Source organism: Felis catus, chromosome C1 (assembly GCF_018350175.1).
Source record: "Felis catus isolate Fca126 chromosome C1, F.catus_Fca126_mat1.0, whole genome shotgun sequence".
NCBI classification, from domain to species: domain Eukaryota; kingdom Metazoa; phylum Chordata; class Mammalia; order Carnivora; family Felidae; genus Felis; species Felis catus.
The window spans coordinates 42,115,541-42,139,223 of NC_058375.1; the positions used below are offsets into that span (position 1 = coordinate 42,115,541).

The following is a 23,683-nucleotide window of genomic DNA, read 5'->3' on the forward strand; positions in this document are numbered from 1 at the left end:
CAACTCAGTGTTCTTTTCAGTTCTATTTTCAACTCAGTTCTATTTTTGTTCCTTTACTCACACTTTCTCTTTATCCAAAGTGTTCTTCCTTTGCACCTGATTTCAAAGCCAATTCAAATATTATACCATTTAGGGAACCTTCCTAGAATTCTCTATCCCCCAGACAGTATCACTCTTTCTTTCTTCTGTTTTCTTGGCTTTCTGTACTCATGTAACTTGTGTAGCAGAGAGTATGAAACCCTTTCTACTCTGAATCTTGAGCCCTCTGAAGGCAGAGAGTATGCCTTTCATTTTTCATTGTATCTCTGGTGCAGTGCTTTCCTAAATTTTCCATGCCTTTGCAGTGTCTTTCTATCTAAAGTTATTTTAAATTGCTTGATATTATAGAATTAAATTGTTAAAACCTTATTTTATTAGATACCCCATCTATATGACACTGCAATTGTATGTGAACCAAAAAAATTTTTTTAAATCATGCCAACACCATTTACTCTCAATATAACTTCAGAAGTAAGACAAACTCCAAATCCATCCGTATTTAATATGATTTACTAGTTTGTATATTCAGCAGATATTTATTGAGCATCTACCGTAGGCAGGCCTTATACCAAGCCAGACAAATTATATAGAAATTGTAGCTGCTCGTCAGGGCCTGCACAAACTTCTCCTGTACATAACAATTCGTCTCCACTTTAAATCAAAAGATTAAATAACTGTCATTTTTTAACATGTGATCGCAGAGAGGAAATTAAAGGACATGGCATGTTGATTCAGAGATGGATTCGATGTTATAACTCCTCACCCATTCCTTCAACACAGTCATTCCTAGAACTGTATTCTTTTAACTGGCTCTTAGAATTTTTGTGGATGGTTAGAATCTGGGGTGGGAAACACAGGAAGATTAAAGCTTCTGTACTGCTTCACTTGGTATGTTAAAATGGTCTTTTGAGATAAGACCCAGATAGCATTTAGCTCATTTCCTGGCTCATGGTTGACACTGCATAGATGTTAGCTATTTTGCACATACTATTGTCAACGCAGTTGTTTCCCTCCCTTTTATCAGTATGTCATTTCACTAGCTGTGAGCTCTTAGGAAGGGTCTGAATCCTATTATCTCATAAGAGGTACTTGGTTGAATTACCTGCTACTGATTTTTAGGTTGCTTTACAATTTTATAAGCAGAGTGGAGGAGACAAGCATACAAATTTTATTTACAAACACCTCATCAGTACTTATTATGTTCTTGGTGCTGTTCTAAGCACTTTATAAATATTAATTTACTTAATCTTCATAACTGCATAAAGTAGTTACTTTTATTATCCTCTTTACAGAGGAGGAAACTGAGACACAGGGAAATCAAGTAACTTGCCCCAGGGCACACGGGGGGTTAGTAGCAAAGCCAAGAAATGCAGGGAGTCTGGTTAATAGCAGTCTTTGCTATTAACCATAAGACAAAGCTGAATGTTGATAATGCAATATATAAGAAATACAGGGTGCTGTGGCAGTTCAAAGAAGGAAGTGGTCATATTGGTGTCTGGAATGAAAGAAGGCTGAATGTAGGAATTGGTATTTTTACTAGGCCTTTTTTTGGGGGATACTTTTTCAGATGCTTGGATATGGGGGATAAAAAGGAAGGCTAAATAATACCATATGCAAGAGCTCAGAGATGGGAAATGGTAGCACATCAGGAAGTAGTCCTGCATATAAGGATATGGTAGGAAGGGAAGCAAGGCAGGAAAGCTGGTTTGGAGTGAGAGGACACAATAGAAAAGATTGATATCATCAGAACTGTGTTTTGGTAAATTTGGAAACATTGTGTGGAATGAATCAGAATTGAAAAAGACTGCAGAAAAACCAGGTGTAAGGTTATTATTATGTCCAGAATAGAGGTAGTTAGATCTTGAATTCTGGTGAAGATAAGGATAGATATAGGAGATACTACAGAATTTGAATTGATAGAACAGAGAAATAGCACAACTAGAAAGTTGAGTGTTGATAACTTTATATGACAAATGTTAAGTTTATTTTATGGTCAGCAAAGTCCTTTAAATACTTAGGAAACTCTTCTCTTGGTGTAAATGCACATGATTTTAAGAAAGTAAAAGTATTCCTTTATAAAGAAATGAAGTTTGTTTATCTCATTGGGCTTGAAATTGATATCTAAGGAAATGATTTCTTAGAGGGTAGCTAATTTATTTAGAATGTCTGAATTGAGAATATTAATCTGCTTAGTATAGACAAAGTTAGAAACCACTTTAGCCTAATGATTTGGAAGAAATAATAGATAAAAACATTCTTTAAAATTTCTGTATATGGGGGTGCCTGGCTGGCTTAGTCGGTATAGCATGTGACTCTTTATCTTAGGGTCGTGAGTTTGAGCCCTACGTTGGGGATAAAGTTTACTTAAAAAAAAATTGCTAGGGGCGCCTGGGTGGCGCAGTCGGTTAAGCGTCCGACTTCAGCCAGGTCACGATCTCGCGGTCTGTGAGTTCGAGCCCCGCGTCGGGCTCTGGGCTGATGGCTCAGAGCCTGGAGCCTGTTTCCGATTCTGTGTCTCCCTCTCTCTCTGCCCCTCCCCCGTTCATGCTCTGTCTCTCTCTGTCCCAAAAATAAATAAAAACATTGAAAAAAAATTAAAAAAAAATTGCTATATGTGATTATATCAGTTTCTTTCATGTGATACAAATATAAATTGTAAGTAAGAGCCTAAATTAGTCTATGAGTTGACTTTGCTAAGTAGGAATCTTCCTGCTGACTTTTACCCTGTTTGCAAAAGACTTAAATGTAATCTTTGGAAAACCCTGACAGAAGTGGTTTGAATTAGTGAGATTGATAAATATCAGTGTGAGAGGAATATATTCAGTTACTATTGGATGCCTCTGGTGATATAATAATATATTAAAACACTAAATTTTGCAAGAGTTCTAAACATAACAAAGTAAAGTCATGAGATGATGATATCTTAGAATTGTATTGGTATAGATCTAGGAATAAATTTAACCAAGGAGGTAAAAGACTTATACTTTGAAGAGTATAAAACATTTCTGACAGAAATTGAAGAAAACCTAAATTAATGGGAAGACATCTCATGTTCATGGATTAGAAGACTTAATATTGTTAAGTTGTCAGTATTATTCAAAGTGGTTCTACAGATCCCATGCAATCCCTATCAAAATACCCATGGCTTTTTTTTTTTTCCCAGAAAAGAAAAAGCCAGTACTCAAATTCTTTTGGAATTGCAAGGGGCTCCAAAGCCAAAATAATCTTGTGTAAGAACAAAATTGTAGTAGTTACTCTTCCAATTTCAAAATCTGCAGGGCTGTAGTAATCAAAATAATGTAGACTTAAGAATCTAGAAATAAATCTGTACATTTATGGCCAGTTGATTTTGACAAAGGTGCCAAGACCATTTAATGGTGAAAGAATAGCCTTTAGCAAATGTTCTAGGACAACTGGATTTCCACATATAAAAGAATGAACGTGTACCTCTACTTCACACTGTGTACAAAATTTAACTCAAAGTGGATCAGTGACCTAAATATAAGAGCTAAAACCATGGAGCTCTTTGATAAAAACATGAGGGTAATTTTTCATGACATTGGATTTAGCAATAAATAATATACCAATAGTACACACACCAAAAAAAAAAATAGATTGGACTTAATAAAAATTAAAATCTTTTGTGTATTGAAGGACATTAACATGAAAGTGAAAACCTACACATGGGAGAAAATATTTGCAAATCATGTATCTGACAAGGGTCTGATATGTAGAGAATATATAAAGAAGTCTTTTAACTCAGCAACAAAAGACAATCCCATTAAAAAAGGCAAAGGGCAACTTTTTTTTCTAGATATGTTTCCTGAGGCAAGAGAAGCAAAAAGCAAAAATAAACTATTGAGACTGCATCAAAATAAAAAGCTTCTGTACAACAAAGGAAACAACAAAACTAAAAGGCAGCCTACAAAATTGGAGAAGATATTTGCAAATGACATATCTGATAAAGAGTTAGAATCCAAAATATACAAAGAACTTGTAAAACTCAACACCCAAGAAACAATCCAATTAAAAATGGGCTGAAGACATGAACAGACGTTTCTCCAAATAACACATATAGATGGCCAACAGACGCATGTAAAGCTCTTCATCACTTACCATAAGGGAAATGCAAATCAAAACTACAGTGAAGGATGACCTCATACCTGTTACCTCATACCTCATACCTGTTAGAATAACAGCCACTGTGGAAAACAGTGTGGAGGTTCCTAAAAAGTTAAAAATAGAACTACCCTATGGTCCAGCAATTGCACTACTGGGTATTTACCCAAATAAAAAAAAACATGAATTCAAAGGGATACATGCACCCTATGTTTATAGCAGCATTATTTACAATATCCAAAGTATGGAAAGAGTCCAGATGTCTATCGACTGATGAATGGATAAAGAAGAGTGGTATATATATACTACAGTGGAATATTTCTCATCCTTAAAAACGAATGAAATCTTGTCATTTGCAAGGACATGGATGGAGCTAGAGAATATAATGCTAAGCAAAATAAGTCAGAGAAAGACAAATGCAGTGTGATTTCACTCATGTGGAATTTAAGAAACAAAACAAATGAGCAAGGGGGAAGAAAAGAAACAAATCAAGAAACAGACCCTTAACTATGGGGCGCCTGGGTGGCTCAGTCGGTTAAGCGTCCGACTTTGGCTCAGGTCATGATCTCGCAATTTGTGAGTTTGAGCCCCGCGTTGGGCTCTGTGCTGACAGCTCAGAGCCTGGAGCCTGCTTCGGATTCTGTGTCTCCCTCTGTCTTTGCCCCTCCCCTGCTCATGCTCTGTCTCCATCTGTCTCAAAAATAAATAAAACATTAAAAAAAAAAAAAAGAAAGAAACGGACCCTTAACTATGGAGAACAAACTGATGGTTACCAGAGGGGAGGAGGATGGACGCATGGGTTACATAGGTGGTGGGGATTAAGGAGAACACTTGTTGTGATGAGCACTGGGTGATGTACGGAATTGTTGAATCACTAAATTGTACACCTGAAACTAATAAAACACTGTATATCTTTTAAAAATGGGCATAGGACTTGAATAGACATTTCTCCAAAGAAGATACAACAAGCAAATAAAAAGATGCTTAACATCATTAGTCATTAGGGAAATGCAAATCAAAACCACAGTGAGGCACTGCTTCACACCTACTAGGATGGCTATAAAACAACAACAGAAAATAACAAGCGCCAGCAAGGATGTAGAGAAATTGGGACCCTTTTGTGTTGCTGGTGGAAAATGGTTCATCCACTATGAAAAAGTTTGGCAGCTCCTCAGAAAGTTAGACATAGAATTACTGTATGACCCCGCAATTCCAAAGAATTGAAAACAGTTACACAAGTATATGTACACGTACATTTATAGTAGTACTATTTACAGTAGCCATAAGGTGGTTATAGCCCAAATGTCCCTGGTTGGATGGATAAACAAATTGTGGTGTGTGTGTATATACATACACAATGGAATGTTATTTGGCCATAAAATGAAGTGAAGTATGATACATGCTACACCATGGATGAGCTTCTAAAACATTATGTTAAAGTGAAAGAAGCCAGGGGCGCCTGGGTGGCTCAGTCGGTTAAGCGTCCGACCTCAGCTCAGGTCACGATCTCACATTCCATGAGTTCGAACCCCGCATCAGGTTCTATGCTGACAGCTCAGAGCCTGGAGCTTGCTTCAGATTCTGTGTCTCCATCTCTCTGCCCCTTCCCTGCTTGCTCTCTTTCTCAAAAATAAATAAATGTTTAAAAAAAATTAAAAAGTGAAAGAAGCCAGACACGATGGTCACATATTATATGGACCCGTTTGTGTAAAATGTCCAGAATAAATGCACAGAGAATGCAGGTTGGTGGTTAGGATTGGGAGAAACAGGTTAGAGGAACGTTTTTACTTTGGAGTGATTGATATGTTTTGGAACTAGATAAAGGTTACTGTTGCACACCATTGTGAATGTATTAAATGGCCCTGAATTGTTCAACTTTGAAATGGTTAATTTTATGTATGTGAATTTCATCTCACATTATTTTGTTTTGAGTGTAATGATACAAGAATATAAAAAGGTATCAGAACACTCATCTGGTATTTTTCACACTTAGTACTGCAGTTTGTAATATAAGAGGAAGAGGGGAGTAAAACAAAAGTTTTGGACTAGATTTTTGAAAGATTAAAGCCATTAAAGGATTGGACTGCAAAGGCGGACAAATGGCATGGCATGAAGGAAAAAAGGGAACTAAAAAACAAATTATCGCTATCCTATTTCAACCAGAAGCCAGAGTTTAGCACCAAGATAATGTTAAGTTCAGATTTGTTTACTATATACAAAATGGTGGCCTGTGAGTTTTTTCAGGTTAGGTGCAGAATTACTATCTTAAATCTTGTGATCAGAACAAAGCATTTGTTAAAAAGACTGTCCTTTTTCCGGTGGATTTTCTTTCTTGCTTTATTGAAGATTAGTTGACCATAGAGTTGTGGAGCCATTTATGGGTTTTCTATTCTGTTCCATTGATCTATGTGTCTTTTTTTGTACCAGTGTCATACTGGATTGATTACCACAGCTTTGTAATATAGCTTGAAGTTTGGAATCATGATGCCTCCAGCTTTGCTTTTCTTTTTCAGGATGACTTTGGCTATTCGGGATCTTTCCTGGTTCTATAGAAATTTTAGGATTGTTTGTTCTAGCTCTGTGAAAAATGATGATGTTATTTTGATAGGAATTTCATTAATTATGTAGGTTGTTTTGGGTAGCATAGACATTTAAACAATATTTGTTCTTCCTATCCATGAACATGGAATGTGTTTCCATTTCTTTGTGTCCTCTTCGGTTTCTTTCATTAGTGTTCTATGGTTTTCAGAGTACAGATCTTTTGCCTCTTTGGATAGGTTTAGTCCTAGGTATCTTATGGTTTTTGGTACAGTTGTAAATGGGATCAATTCCTTGATTTCTCTTTCTGCTGCTTCACTATTGATGTATAGAAATGCAACAGATTTTTGTATGTTGATTTTGTATCCTGCGACTTGACTGATTTCCTATATTAGCTCTAGCAATTTTTTTGGTGGAGTCTTTGGGTTTTCTTCATAGAAAATCATATCATCTGCAAATAATGAAAGTTTGACTTCTTTGCCGATTTGGATGCCTTTTATTTCTTTTTGTCTAATTGCTGAGGCTAGGACTTCCGTTACTATGTTAAATAGTGAACATCCCAGTCTTGTTCCTGACCATAGAGGGAAAGCTCTCAGTTTTTCCCCAGGGAGGATTACATTAGCTGTGGGAAAAAAGACAGTCTCTTCAACAAACGGCATTGGAAAAACTGGACAGCAATGTGCAGAATGAAACTGGACCATTTACTTACACCATACAGAAAAATAAATTCAAAATGGATGAAAGACCTGAAGGTGAGACAGGAAACCATCAAAATGCTAGAGGAGAATACAGGCAGCAATCTCTTTGACATTGGCTAGAGCAACTTCTTACTAGACACTTTGCTGGAGCCAAGGAAAACAAAAGAAAAATGAACTATTGGGACCTCATCAAGATAAAAAGTTTCTGCATAGTGAAGGAAACAGTCAATAAAACTACAAGGCAACCTTTGGAATGGGAGAAGATATTTGCAAATGACATAGTTGGTAAAGGGTTGGTGTCCAAAGTCTATAAAGAACTTAACAAACTCAACACCCAAAAAACAAATAATCCAGTTAAAAAATGGACAGAGGGCATGAAAAGACATTTTTCCAAAGAAGACATCCAGAAGACTAATAGACACATGAAAAGATGCTCGACATCACTCATCATCAGGGAAATAGAAATCAAAACCATGATGAAATTCTACCTCACACTTTTCAGAATGGCTAACAGGAGACAACAGGTGTTGGTGAGGATGAGAAGAAAGGGGAACCTCTTGCACTGTTGGTGGGAATGCAAACTGGTACAGCCATGTTGGTGGGAATGCAAACTGGTGCAGCCACTCTGGAAAACAGTATGGAAGTTTCTCAAAAAAATTAAAAATAGAACTACCCTATGACCCAGCAATTACACTACTAGGTATTTACCCAGAGGATACAAAAATACTGATTTGAAGGGACACATAGCCACATTATGGAAAGAGCCCAAACATCCATCAACTGATGAATGGATAAAGAAGGTGAGAGAGAGAGAGAGAGAGAGAGAGAGAGAGAGAGAGAGAGAGAGAGTGTGTGTGTGTGTGTGTGTGTGTGTGTGTGTGTGTGTGTGGTGTGTTGGAATATTTTTCAGCCATCAAGAAAAGAATGAAATGTGCCATTTGCAATAGTGTGGGATGGAGCTGGAAAATATTATACTAAGCAAAATAAGTCAGAGAAAGACAAATACCATATGATTTCACATATATGTGGAATTTAAAAAACAAAACAGATGAACAGAGGGGGGGAAAAGAAAGAGGCAAACCATAAAACAGACTCTTAACAATAGAGAACAAACTGAGGATTGATGGAGGGAGGTGGGAAGAGGATGGACTAGATGGGTGATGGGCATTAGGGATGGCAGTTGTGATGAGCACTGGATGTTATCTGTAGTGATAAATCACTAAATTCTCCTGAAACTAATATTACACTATATATTAACAAACTGGAATTTAAACAAAAACTTGAAAGAAAAAAAAAAAGAACAAAGCAACATATTAGTGATTTCTTAGAAGATTTCAAACAAGTTAGTAAAACTAAGAAACAATGGAGTATATTTCTAGAGGAAAACCCTCACTCCTTTGTGCAAATATGAAAAAATAAGGCAGATGCACTTACATATGGGACATTCTTTTGACTTAGAATTTCAGTGAATATGTCCTCAGAGAATCTAGTGGGTAGGAGGAATTACTGTAATTAACTGAACTAATGTTACTTGAGTTCAGTACAGCAACAAAAGGGCCAAAAAAAAAAAAAAAAGAATGCAAATATGTCTTATGCTTATTTAGGTTATAATATAAATCACCTATAAAGTGTAAAGAGAATTTTTGTATATGTTGATTTCTTTTTTTTTTCAATGTTTATTTATTTTTGAGAGAGACAGAGCACGAGGAGTGGGGAGGGGGAGAGAGAGAGGGAGACACAGAATCCAAAGCAGGCTCCTGTCCCTGAGCTGTCAGCACAGAGTCTGACGTGGGGCTCAAATCCATGAACCATGAGATCATGACCTAAGCCAAAATCGGATGCTTAACTGACTGAGCCACCCAAGTGCCCCTATATGTTGATTTTTTTTTATTTTTTATTTTTTATTAAAAAAAATTTTTTTTAACATTTATTTATTTTTGAGACAGAGAGAGAGACAGAGTATGAACGGGGGAGGGTCAGAGAGAGAGGGAGACACAGAATCTGAAACAGGCTCCAGGCTCTGAGCTATCAGCACAGAGCCCGACGCGGGGCTCGAACTCACTGGCCGTGAGATCATGACCTGAGCGAAGTCGGATGCTCAGCTGAGCCACTCAGGCACCCCGATTTTTTTTTTATTAATGGTGACTGATGTTCACTTTGTTTTCATTATTTAGTAGCCTCTTTGTCATTTTAATAGATAATAATATTGGTTTTTTTGCCTTTGAGAAGGTAAAAGAGTTGTGCTGTGTGAGACCCCCAAAAGTGCCCATTTTTGGCAGAATAAGAAAGTTAATCTTGCATTTGATTACAGATGATGAAAGCCATGAACAAGTCCAATGAACATGTCCTGGCAGGAGGTGCCTGCTTCAATGAGAAGGCAGACTCTCATCTGGTGTGTGTACAGAATGATGATGGAAACTATCAGACCCAGGCTATCAGTATTCACAATCAGCCCAGAAAGGGTGAGTATTTGAGGTGATTGACATGGTAAGAATATAAAGTTGTACTGGACATGGGAAGTTGGATATCTCAGCCCCATAACTCTCACTTTCTAGCGAGGTGAATTTTTAAATTCACTTTGATGAATTTAACCTCTCCATCCTTATTTTCCAAGATTATGTTGACTCCCCAAATAGCCAGACTCAAAGTTGCACATGGAATCTCTAATATTGAGGAGAACATGTTGAAAATTCTGCATCGGGATATTGTCATGGCCAGAACTGGTATTTGAAAGTAGGAAGACTAGGCCCCTTAGTGAGAGTATACTTAGGTAGGTTTGAAACTTGTTGGATGACCATATCTAAAGAATGTTAATTAATAGGTTGACTGAACTCTGAAAGAAGGCTTCTTGGTTCAGTGGCACTCATAATGTGGGCTCATCACTTAGGAGATTGTTAGAAATGAAGGATCTGTACCCAAGATCTGCTAAATTACAATTTGCATTTTAATAAGGTCCCTGTGTTAAATGCACATTGAAATATAAGAAGCACTGTTTAAGGTGGCATTTCTTAAGATGTCTTATCAGGTTCTAGGGTGTTAAAAAGTACTCACATAAATGAAAGTCTTGCTTATTAGTACATTTAACTGATATTCCTAGGTTACATGTTTAAACAGATTTCTTTACTATAGGACTTTTCAGAGCCTTTAACAAGGTGATACGATTTGCGTTTTTCCAAAAGGAAGATAGTGCCTGGCCCTTTGCAAATTTAGTTGACCATGAATCTGGTTTTTCCTCAGAACATCTTCCATAACTAACTTTCTTTAGTATGCCTTATGAAACACTTCTCTAGTTGACAGTGACATAGGTCACTGTCCAATATATTTTATAAATCAATTGTTTAGTAAAAGCATAAAAGGTCTTTGTCACATGTATATTCAACATATATCCAAAATCAGGTAGGTGATAAATCCACAATGCTCTCTGTTAGATCACACCTGGAATATTTGAAATAAGTTCTGGATATCATTAATGTAATTGATGATATCCATTGATAAAACTGCAGGTTCTTCTAAGGATGGTTCAAGACCTGTGAAAAATCTGGAAACTAGGTCAAAAGAAGACCTTTTGAATATAGTATGAATATGTAATCTGGAAAAGTATAGATTGGCAGAGGGTGAAAAATAGCTGTCTCTATTTTTAAGGTTTTCCAGTGTGTGGAAATAACATCCAGCTTATTCTCTATAGCTACAAAAGGCCAGAACCAGCACTACTGGGTGAGAGTTAAAAGGATCTAGGTCTAGACTCAGTTTGAGAGCACATTCTGTAAGGCTGAGAGTTATCCAGAAGTAGAAGGGGCTGCCTAGTGCCATTGTGGGCTCCTTGTCACTAGAAATCTTTGACAAAGCCTGGATGTTTACCTGTTAGAGATATTGCAGGGCCAATGGGCAGAAAGGTGGATTAGCTTAGTCCAATTTAAGATGTGGAGGAACATAGAGGCTCCTGGCTGGCTCAGTTGGTGGAGCTATGCAGCTCTTGATCTTGGGGTTCTAAGTTCGAGCCCCACGTTGGGTGTGGAGATTACTATAAAAAAAAATAAAATCTTGGGGCATCTGGGTGGCACAGTCAGTTTAGCGTCCAACTCTTGATTTCAACTCAGTTCATGATCCCAGTATCATGGAATCAGGCCCCACATTGAGCTCTGCCTGCTTAGGGTTCTCTCTCTCCTTCCCTCCCTCCTTCCCTCTCCCCTGTTTGTATATGCGTACTCTCTCCAAGTAAATAAATACGTAAATAATTTTTTTTAAATCTTAAAAAATGATATGGAGGAGCATAGTGAAATTTTCTTAAAGCTAAATGTAATTAAATATTCTTTTTTTCATGAAGAGGTAATGGTAATGTGTTGGTCTTTTCAATAGGTATTTATTTATTTATTATATATTTTTTAAAAGAAATCCACTCATAAATAAAATGGTTGCCAACCATATCTCTATCTTCAAAATATATTTTATCTGAAAAATAAAGGTATTAGATCAGCCATCACTTTTCTGTGAATGGCTAGGTGATATATTAGGTATTGCAAGCCTGTGGTCTTTGTCCCCAATTACTCAACTCTGATATACTTCAGGCACTGCCATAGACAATATGTAAGTGAGTAGAAATGGCTGTGTTCCAATAAAATTTTATTTTCAAAAACAGGCTGCAGGCCAAACAGGCTGTAGTTTGCCGAGTCCTAGACTGGACCACTAAGATTCCTTTGCTTGTAAGATTCTTTAATTCTTGATTGGAGGGAGAGGAAAACGAAATGGGGAGTGTATCTTAAAACTTCATTCCCAAAGCATCAGAATTATTGATTACTTGTATATTGTGGTGTATAGAGTCGTTGTTTTTTGTTTTCTGTATGATGATGGTTGGGGTTACCAACTACCAAATATTTCAGTATTGTTCTGAGTCTTTTGATCTCAGGGCCTATCTTTACTAAACTATTTATATTACTATTTTAGTGACTGGTGCCAGTTTCTTTGTGTTCAGTGGTGCTCTGAAATCTTCTTCCGGATATCTTGCCAAGTCCAGTATTGTGGAAGGTAAAGAATAAGTTATTTATTGCCTGTGTTTAGTTCAGGCCTAATTATACAACTTAAAAAGCAAGGGACGTTGGGGTACCTGGCTGGCTCAGTTGGTAGAGGATGCGACTCTTGATCTCCAGTCGTAAGTTCAAGCCCCATGTTGGGCATAGAGCTTACATAAAAAATAACAATAATAATAAAAGTTTAAAAAAAATAAAAAACAAGGGATGTTAAGTGAAACCATAACACTTTTACGGTAGACTTCTTACTCCTATTATGTATCCAATAGCATCTTACTCTTCAGCTAATTAATGCTGTCATATAGGTACTTAGGTCTCTAAAGAAGGAAGTAAGTGGTACAGATCTCATGGGACAGTGACAGAAAAATTAAGAGATGGCCTTTCAGAGCTCTGGGAGAGGGTACCCAAGGGGACATAGTCTGAGTTCAAATATATCACTGGGCTCATATCTGTAAACATGTAGATGAAGTTCAGTCTGGCTTAACTCACAGGAATGTGCATTCATTATTTGGGGTGCAGAATGGTATGTGCTTGCTGCTGGTTTCCTATAATTAGATTAGACATGACACATATCCTGAAAAAAGCTTATTAAATGAGAGTTAATGAAAGGCTGATGAGCATACTGTGTATTTTCTTTATCAGTTGATTCTTCCTATATTTTGATCTGGTTACTCTTGTTGCATAACAAATAAACCCAGATCTTAATGGCTTGAAACAATTATTTTACCATGCTCACCGATTGCTCTGGGTCAGAAATCTTGACAGGGTAATGCAGGGACGGCTTGACTGTATGTCCAGGGCCTTGGTTGGGATGACTTGATGGCTGGGAGCTAGAACTGTCTGAAGGTTTATTTATTCCCATGTCTAGGGCCGTGGGATGATTTAAAGACTAGAGTGGTGACTGGAGTACTCACACTTTGACTCTTAGCATGCCATGGCAGCCTTGGGGGTAGCTGGACTTCTAACTCCAGCCACACGTCTAGCAAAGGGCAGAAGCCATGTTGCTTCTTATGACCCAGTCTTGGAAATCACACCGTATCACTTCCGCCATACTCTAGTGTTGGAAATAGTCATAGACCTTCCCAGATTCAAGGGGAGAAGAATTAGACTCCATTTCTTAATGGGGAATTGGGAAGCATTGTGAGAAAGCACGTGAGGTCGGAGATATCGTGGTCACTTTTGGAAAGGACAGTCTGCCACATATGGCATGTTTTCATTGCCGAAGTAGCCTAACTCCAGCCCCTAAGAGCAGTCCTTCCTGGGGGTGGAGTCCAGTGTGTTAACTGAAATACATAGACCATCTTACATATGTTAATAGATACTGGCTTTGACTTCCTTTACTGGTAAGCTTAATAAAAAAGCAAGTGAAGAGCAAAGTACATTACTATTTTACAACTAAATTTCACAACTTTGACCAGCAAGTAGAAGCATGCTGTTAAAAAGTTAAGAAATCTAGGAATGGGGCGCCTGGGTGGCGCAGTCGGTTAAGCGTCTGACTTCAGCCAGGTCACGATCTCGCGGTCCGTGAGTTCGAGCCCCACGTCGGGCTCTGGGCTGATGGCTCAGAGCCTGGAGCCTGTTTCCGATTCTGTGTCTCCCTCTCTCTCTGCCCCTCCCCCGTTCATGCTCTGTCTCTCTCTGTCCCAAAAATAAAAATAAAACGTTGAAAAAAAAAAATTAAAAGAAATCTAGGAGTTAAATAATCATTTGGTCTTAAGTGACTAATTAATACCTATGTGATCAAGTATTGACTACATTCAAAATGTGTCTTGACAAGATGATTAAAAAACACCTTTTAAATGTTGTGGAAATGATCATTTGAATGGACACAGATCCTTACAAATGCGATGTGTTTAAAAGTTACGTCTATATCTTTGGATTAGGAAATTTTTAGTTCTTGTATTTCACTCTGTGTGTCAGTTGAGCAATTAGCTGCTAGGAAATTTTTATGAAGCTTTTTAGAAATTATCTTAGTTGACAAAATTTTGTGTCAGTGAAGCAGGGCAGTTGCTCCACATGTGACAACTTTCACACTGAATTTCGGTGTCTGCCTTTGACTTGGGTAGGTAGCAGCCCCCAAATAGTTACCATGTGTTGGCTACATGGTGGCCCATGTGAAGCACATGTGGTAGGTTTGCCCTGTTGCTAGCCAATACATGGATTTATCGCTTCTCGCACCACTGTTGTTTATTCAGTGATTTATTTAACAAACATTTCCTGGGCATTTACTGTATGCCAGGAAATCATAGTGAGGTGAGAGAGACAGAGGTGCAAACACAGAAATATGGTTAGAGCATGATAAACGCAAGAGTGAGAACAGGAACAAAATGTTCTGTCAGTCCAAAAGAGGGATGTGACCATGTGTAAATCTCCCCTTGAGCAGTCTCAGGAGAACTCAAGCTGTGTCTGAAGTGAAACCGGCAGGCAAGTGTTTTAGGCAGAAGCGATCTTGGCATTTGCTTCTCATAGCACTTTGAAAAGTAAGAAGTTCAGCTCAAAGAACAAAACCTCTTTCTATCTGTCAGCTTTAGAGAGCAGAGCAAAGTTTTACATATAATCCTAGAGGGATTTGCTAGCTGCCAGGCACTATGATTCATCTGCCCCCTCCCTGGCTTTGCGTTGTTTCCATCTGTATTATCTTGGTGCTGATTCTCAGATGGCGTTATGGTCCAGATCACAGCAGAGAACATGGATGCTTTGAGGCAGGCACTGCGAGAGATGAAGGACTTCACCATCACCTGTGGCAAGGCAGATGCCGAGGACCCCCAGGAGCACATCTACATCCAGTGGGTGGATGATGACAAGAACGTCAACAAAGGGTAAATGTTTCCTCCCTTTCCCCCTTGGGGCATTTAGTTATGGTTTGGGCTCTGGGCTTTGTCTACACTGGTATTTATAACTTTACTGAACGCCCAAAGATAAAGGACTGTTGTGTATATATAAGATAAGATTTTCAATTTCTAGTTTCTTGGCTTAGTTTCTGAAGGAGTTTCTCTGCCTGTTTTTGAAGAGGGGAGGAGGGAAGGAATTGATGAAACAAAACAGGCCTCTGAAGTTATTGAGATAATAGTAATACCGAAGCCCTTTCTGGTTTTATAAAGAAAGCCCTTTTGCCAACATTGTTTCATTTGCTATAATAACTAGCCTTGTTTTCCCCATATTATAGATGAGTAAACAAGCACCAAAAGGCTAAATGACTCCACAAAGCAAGGAAGTGGCGGGGCTGGGACCTAAAACCACCTCCTGGGGCTTCCAGTCCTGCGCTCTTTCCCATTACAGGCCCGCTCTACTCTGAGGGCTCAAGCCAACACTTTGGAGTCACCTTTGACACTTCTTTTTCTCTCACACCCTGTACCTAACTCAACAGCAAATCCTGGCATTGTTATATTTTATAGTATATATTTGATATATCCTGTTATATTTTGCTTCAGCATATGTCCAGAATCGTACTACTTCTCACTACCTCTACTGCCACCATCCTGGTTCAGGCCACCGTCATTTGGTCTGGATTATTGTAGGAGCCTTTGACGTGGCTTGCTTGTTTCTAGTCTTGAACTCCTCCTGCCCCCTAACCTAATCTGTTTCCAGTACAGCAGCCAGAGTAATGTCATTTCTCTGCTCAGAACCCACCATTAGCTTCCGGTATCATTCTGCATAAAAGCCAAAGTGTCTAAGGCCTCACACAACCTGTCCACCCTTTTACTTCACAGAAGCAACACCTTCCTTCTTGCCTGAACGCGTCAACTCTACTTCTGCCCTCTGGCGTTTGCTCTTACTATTCTTTCACCTTGTACTCTGGCCTTCGATACAAGATAGCCAAATGAATCACCCCCTCACTACCTTCAAGTTTTTTCTAAAATGTGTTTTCTCAGTAAGGCCTTCCCTTGGCCAACCTATCTAAATTATAACCCTCCCATACATATTTCTTCTCTCCCACCCCCGGTACTTCCTATCCTCCTTCCTTGCATTACATTTCTCAAGAGAACTTATAATTCTCTAACATAAAATATACTTTTACTTATTATATTGCTCCTGGACTATAAACTTCATAATGGCAGGGATTTTTATCTGGTTTATTTATAGCTATATCACCAGAACCTAAAACACTGTGAGGCATCTAGTAGGTGCTTAAAAAATAATGACTATATTATACATCATTGTATTAAGCTTTCTTTTATCCATTCATCCATCCCTTTTCATTCCTTCATTGCCTCCTATAGGCAATAATTCTATGTGTAGGTCTCTAGAAATACAAAAATGAATTCCACACACTCCCTGCCGATAAGTGGTTCAGTCCTATTTTGAAGATCGTTACAAATAAGTGCATCAAAGTATGGAAGATGCTCATAGAAAACTCTGTAGGAACACAGTGAAGATAAGAAAGAAAAGAGGAAGCTTGGTAGAGGTGGTAGGGTATTCAAGAAGACTTACATAGAGAAATGGCCGCTGATTGATCTGAATCTGGTAAGATGAGTAGGTATTTGCCACATAGCTGTGGCAGAGTGGGCATTCCAGTCTGAGGGAATAGCAGGAGCAGAGGCAGATTGAGGGCATAGACAACATGGCACACCCGATTTTTAAAGAATCTTTTAAAGCTTATGTTATTAAACAAAAATCGGTGAGTATATTTGCTTATTTTACAAATAGTCCTCTATCTTCCCATACTTCATTGGAAATCTTAATTTCGAAATCAATTTGTGTTTAGTTGGAAATGAACATGGTTATCAGGATGAAAAAAATGATTACCTGAAAATCTGATGCCATAGGTATCAGTAACTGATAACAAGCAGGTTGCCCCTTCCTACAAGTGCCAGTGGCAGCATCTTAGAAAACAGGACAAGAACTAGTTAGGGAGGACTGTCAAATTCAGGGGTTTAGTTTGTAGTGTATAAATTGAATAGTTTCCAGCTTGTCCCTCAGTGTCTGGGTATCCTCTCTAAAAGAGTACTAATCAACTAAGAGTGGCCCTTTTTGACATCATGTCATGAGTTAGAAATTAAATTCAGTGTTGTTTAAATAATTTTAATTCAAGTGAATGAAGTAAATCCCTGATATTGAAGTTTAAGTTCAACTTGATCTTTTTACATGGAGATTAGAAAACACACAGATTTGAATCTTGTTAGGAAGAGTTTGGAGTCTTTGTGACAATTATTTTGAATCCTCATCAGAATGAGTGTCAATCTCCACCTGTTTATACTTGCTATATTTTGGAGAGGAAATGACTATAAAAAATGACCTTTCTGTTTAGGAATCTAGGAGTGATAATTTAGCACTAAAGGGAATTTGTTGTGATAATAGTATAAATACTTGTTCATGAGCTCACAACAGCACTGTCATAATTAACATACTGGTCAAGTAATTCTTTCAATCAGTAGACATTTATTAAACTCCCATGTTCCAAGCAGTATGTCAGAACTGGGAATACAGCACACAGAGGTGAGTGTATCATGTTCCCTCATCTGAAGTCCATCTGTGAGGCAGATCTGCAAACATGTGTGAGTGTGATTGTTGTCTGGAGCAGCGTGTGTGACAGAGCAGAGGGGAGAGCAAGACTGGGTGGCCGTGCACTCACTGCAGGAAGGAATGCTGGGAGAAGAGGGCAGGTTTGAGTAAACGATTTTTTTTACATTGAAAGAACCAGCTCCTGGAATCATGGCTCCTTTTTTATATGTGTTCTTCGAATTATTTCATTGCACAGGACCTTCCCACGAGAGCTCTATTCATGTACATCTTTGTGCAGTGTCTTTCTTGCTGTGATGTGTTGCTCAGATGTGTTCAGCAAAGCACCCAGTGTAATTAGTAGCAAGACTTGATAAGTGATTCTTCTAACTACAGGAGCTGCTTCCATCTCTTTCCTTTGCCTCTATTGTAGTGTTATAAGTCCTATAGATGGGAAGTCCATGGAGTCTATAACAAGTGTGAAGATATTCCATGGATCAGAGTATAAAGCAAATGGAAAAGTCATCAGATGGACAGAGGTAAGGAAATGAAACTTGGCATTCTTTTTTTTTTTTAAAGGCTTGCCTGAAAAACTTATTTATTTTTGAGAGAGAGAGAGAGAGAAAGAGAATGTGTACATGCACACCAGCAGGGGTAGGGCAGAGGGAGGTAGGGAGAGAGGGAGAGAGAGAGAGAGAGTGAGAGAGAGAGAGAATCCCAAACAAGCTCCACACTCAGTGCAGAGCCTGAAGTGGGTCACAGCTTTGAGATCATGACCTGAACTGAAATCAAGAGTCAGACGTTCAACCGACTGAGCCACCCAGGTGCCATGAAACTTGGCATTCTTGATTCTCTTTGAGCACAACTTTTTGTTAGGCTCAGACATACATTGTGGGCTGATTCTGGAGGATAAGGAAAGAAAAGCTCTCTGTTTACCTTCTATACTCCAATTCCCTCTGGTCTGTCTCTGCTCACCAGGAAGAAATGCCACCAAGTACAGCCTGTAGCAATCTGATGTCTCTTTTTTCTTATGAATGAGCTTTTAGAGATTTGTTTGCATTAGAATTCAAGAAGGATGCATCTCTGAATGGCATATACCATCTTTGCTTTATTCTTTAGAATACTGGACTAGTTATGCTGTACTCACAGTTAAAAGTATCTTAGATAACATACTCTTTAAAAATAGGCTTATGTCACCAATAAGAAAACTAAAGCTCAGATACTCAGAAACTTGTCCAAGATAACAAAGCAAATTAAGTAATGGCAAAGTCCTGTTTCAAACCCAGATCCAGCCCGCTCCTAAGCTCTTTTGCACTATGTGTTGCCTTACTTGAAATCTGTATGAGAGGCTAACCTGGGAATGAGAGGAGCAGGGCAGGGACCCTGTATGTGTGTAATATCAGACAAATCGGGAAGTTTATTCTCTGAGAATAAACAGGGAGGTCATAGATCTCTGAATTTCTTTTGAATCTCAGTTGTACTGTATAAAAATAATACATTAAATTCTAAGAACTCTAGAATTTCTTGCAGCTTTAAAAGTCTTAATTTTTTAAAAATGTTGACTTTTGAGATAGCACAAGTAGGGGAGAGGCAGAGAGAGAAGGGGACAGAGGATCCAAATTGCACTCTGTGCTGACAGAGTGCCTGATACGGAGCTCACACTCACAAATCATGAGATCATGACCCGAGCTGAAGTCAGACACTTAATCAACTGAGCCACCCAGGCGCCCAAAAGTCTTAATTTTTAAAAAAAAATCTGACTTCTAGCTTTTCCATTTTACACACAAGGTAACTCAAGCCAAGAGAAGTTCAATGCCTTACCAAAGTTCATTCACATAGCTGGTTTATGAGAGCAGGAGACTAGAAACTGTTCTCCGTTTCTCGACCTGTTATTCCAAGTAACTTATCCTTCATACCACCAGGCTCAGTGTTTTCATATGCAGTTCAGTGGTCTTAGGAGCTTACTTTGTAATGATTATCCCTTTGACACATTTCAAGTAGTGCCGTCTGGACCACGTGGAGCTCCTTATCACTATTTGACCTATTTTCCCTCCCTTTTGCTTGCCTGTAACCCAGTGAGGCAGCAGTGTGACCCATCTCATTTGCATAATGTGAGAAAACAGGCTCCAAGAGACCTGGCAGAGCAGGGACCAGAGGTCTTCTGATGCCCAGTGCAGAGCTCTGCTTGTCATTTCACGGTGCTACTCTCACTAGTGCGTGGGCTTCAGGGATGTCCCCTTTGTAGTATTCTTTGTATAAGCCACTTAGTGAGCAGTAAGCTAGGGGGCAGTATGTATAAGCATGGTGTTTTTGCATATCTGTATCTTCTCTATTATGCTTTTATATAATTTACGATAACCAAGAAGATGGGGCTTTCATTTTTTTAAAAAAATTTTTAATGTTTATTTTTGAGAGAGAGAGATTGAACGAGCGGGTAAAGGGCAGAGAGAGGGAGACAGAGGATCTGAAGTGGGGTTTTTTGCTGACCACAGAGAGCCCAGTGCAGGGCTCGAACTCATGAACCATGAGATCATGACCTGAGCCGGAGTCAGATGCTCAACCGGCTGAGCCACCCAGGTGCCCCAAGACAGGGGCCTTCTATTTTACAAAGGCATAATTGGACATTAAGAAGTCAAAGGACTTGCTCACAACCCTCCTCTATGTGACTAGGACTTGGGTCTCTTAGTTCCAATCTTGCTGTGCTTCTGATTCTGCACTGGCACCTCTGCACCTCTGCTCAGCTTGGTGCAAGGACACTAACTCAGTTCCCGCCTCAGCAGTGGCATGGCCATGTGGCAGAACTCTGTAATGAGAGGCAGCAGACTCAGATTCTTGGCTTGGCCTTGCCTCTTTCTCTCAGGACTTTTGTGCACTTGAGCAAGTCACTTCTCTGAGTGATCTGTAACATGAAGGGGTTGGGTCACATAATCTGTAAGAGCTGTCCTCTTAGATTCCAAGATCATTTCCTAAGGAGACTGTGCATGTATAAGGATTACCATTTAGAAGTGCACGGTGCTAAATGTAAGCCTTTTCTGGTTTTGAGTAGAACATATGATTATGACCATGGCTGAAACCAGGGAGATAGATAGGTCTTCCTGCACAGCAGGGGATCGGGGTGCTCATACACAGTGAGCTCATGCACATCTCCTGGGCGCAAGGCTAAAGTCTCTTTTGTTTGGGGGAACAGGTGTTTTTCCTAGAAAACGATGACCAGCACAGTTGCCTGAGTGATCCTGCAGATCATAGCCGATTGACTGAGCACGTTGCCAAGGCTTTTTGCCTTGCTCTCTGTCCCCACTTGAAGCTTCTGAAGGAAGATGGAATGACTAAACTAGGCCTACGTGTGACACTTGACTCAGATCAGGTAAGAAGAGTCTTAGGTAGCCTTGGAAGGTGGGCTTGAGCAGTGTCTGTATTTTCTGACATGTGACTTTTCCTGCATCAACCCAGAGACCTTAATTCTCTGGGCCTTCTGACCTTGCCTGTTAGTCATGTACCTAGATGTGCTGCTTAGTGAGACTATCTCTGAACCATTTGAATCTTGGCTTCCTCACCTGAATGTCTCCCAAGGACTTACTTGTGAGTGTGGGGTAAGGAGGGGAAGTGTGTGTGAGGACTTGCCACCCCTGTATGAATGGCATCAGTGCTCCTCTTTGAGACTCCCCAGTTCCACTCTTCAGGAATTCCTCTGCAGCCTTTAGACAGCAAGTTCCAAGCTGTCCCATATCCTGTTTTGTTTTGTTTTGTAAGTTTGAGAGAGGGAGGGAGAGTGCGCACATGCGCAAGTGGAGAGGGGCAGAGAATCCCAAGCAGGCTCCGCACTGCCAGCACAGAGCCTGACGCAGGGCTTGGAACTCATGCAACTTTCAGATCATGAATGACCTGAGCTGAAGTCAGACGCTCAACCAACTGAGCCACCCACGCGCTCCTATCCTGTTGTTCTTAATCCAGCTGCAGCAGGCTTCTGCTGCTAGGCCTCTGCACCTCTCACTCCTTAAGGTTTTTCTGTTAACATTTCTGTGCCAGTTAGTGGGCGAGGACTTGATGTGTTTCCCCAATAGTTTTCCTGTCAGCTCGGGTCTCCTGTGGCCAGGCTTTCCTTCCTGTCTTACTTCATGTTTCTGTATGCTGTCTGTATAACAGTCCACACCTGCCCTACACCCCCCACCCCCCCCGCCCGGTCCCTTGTTCCAGTGTCTCTCTCCTGTGGCCTTGAACTCTAATCTCCATTTTGGATTGTTGTGACATGTCCCAACACTGCTCATGCTTTAAGGCAGTGTTGTGTCCCTATCAGGGAAAATGTGAAAAGTTATGTGTCTGGTTCTACTTCCTGACTAGTCCTCAATCAACATACGTATTTTCTACTCAAGGTCTTGCCTAGTGTGGTACTAATACGCCTATCAGGGTAATACAAATGAGGTATCATGGTCCTTTCTCAAATGATACTGATAACCTTGTTAGAGAATTACCTTACATGCAACAATTAAAGAACAGGCATTTTTTTCTGCCTTTTGAGGGCGGGGGTCCTGTTACATTTATCTTTGAATTGCTGTGTATGTAGGTGCTCAGAAAATGGTCTGTGGGTGAACAGATGGATGAGAGAACAAATGTTCAGTTCCTGTTGTTAGGGAGTTAGCTGTACCTTATATACTTTTAATTTTAATTTCCACAACCAAAGGTTTAGGTATTTCTGATATTCCATACCTCTCTATGCTGCCCCCCCACCCTCTACCCTTTCCTGGAAAACTAAGGCCTTAACAGGTTAGGTGTCTTGCCCAAGTCTCACAGCTGCCAAGCAGCAAGGTCAAGGTCAGGATGAATAAGCGACAGTATAATAAATAACAATTCAGGGAAGAGAAGGAGAACCTTGTGTTAACTGCTGTATGTCTAGTCCATGGCCAAAAAGGACATCTTTTCCAGCTCAGCCTCCTTGGCCCTCAGCCCTCTCAAGAGGCCGTCTCTGTCCAGTAACCTGTCATCTCCTTCTTTCTGCGCTCTAGGTTGGCTATCAAGCAGGGAGCAATGGCCAGCCCCTTCCCTCACAGTACATGAATGATCTGGACAGCGCTTTGGTGCCGGTGATCCATGGAGGGGCCTGCCAGCTCAGTGAGGGCCCCATCGTCATGGAACTCATCTTTTATATTCTGGAAAACATCGCATAGACAGAGGACTTCATTGTTTGTCTGTTGAGACCTGTTACAACAGCAGTCATACCCAAATCATTTGCACTTTAGAACTGGAAGATTAAGCTTTTGTTAACACTATTAAATGGGGGGTGGGGTGGGAGTGGGGGTTGGGGCCAGGGTGGGAAAGGGTGGTCGGGGGGACAGATGTTCCATAATTCTGAGTCTTCTATGCATTGTCCACCAAGAAGATCTGGGCAGCTTCTGTTACTGCACAAGTTATGCTATCCTTGCCGCTAATCCCCTTCCGTTACTGTTTAGACAAAAATTCTGCTCCTGTTTTAAGATTTACTTACGGTCTTGTGCTCAGAAATGCGCAAATGGGTATAACCATCACCAAGGATGGGGCTGGGAGGGCAGAGGGGAAATAAAAAATGAAGCATTGGTCTTGCACTTTTTGTACAGAATTGATATAAAAAGGAGAATTCCACTGGTTTTGTCCCGCTTACATCACCGTGACTTCAAGTAGAATTTACACTTAGATTTCTATTTGTTTTTTACCAGATTATTCACTGAAGTGAATCAGAGACCCAGCGGATTATCTCTTCTATCCAAGGAAAAGCGACTCAGTGTAAATGAGGTCGCTTGGATAGCAGAGCCAAGTTCAGGATTACTCAAGATCTGCCCAAGTGAATGGCAGGTA

The 23,683-nt window shown here is 39.7% G+C and overlaps 1 protein-coding gene across 3 annotated transcripts in view; it reads left to right on the forward strand.

Annotated features, from left to right (window-relative positions):
- The window catches only part of ZFYVE9 (zinc finger FYVE-type containing 9), a 137,808-nt gene extending 114,375 nt beyond the window's left edge, over positions 1-23,433 (forward strand). For all 3 annotated transcript variants that reach the window (XM_011284987.4, XM_011284988.4, XM_011284989.4), the window contains 6 exons: positions 9,706-9,856; positions 12,336-12,416; positions 15,075-15,237; positions 18,291-18,396; positions 21,045-21,221; positions 22,858-23,433. In XM_011284987.4, coding sequence (XP_011283289.2) covers positions 9,706-9,856; positions 12,336-12,416; positions 15,075-15,237; positions 18,291-18,396; positions 21,045-21,221; positions 22,858-23,019 — 840 coding nt within the window. In that variant the 3' untranslated portion in view covers positions 23,020-23,433. The remainder of the gene's footprint in view (positions 1-9,705; positions 9,857-12,335; positions 12,417-15,074; positions 15,238-18,290; positions 18,397-21,044; positions 21,222-22,857) is intronic.
- The last annotated feature ends 250 nt before the right edge of the window (positions 23,434-23,683 follow it).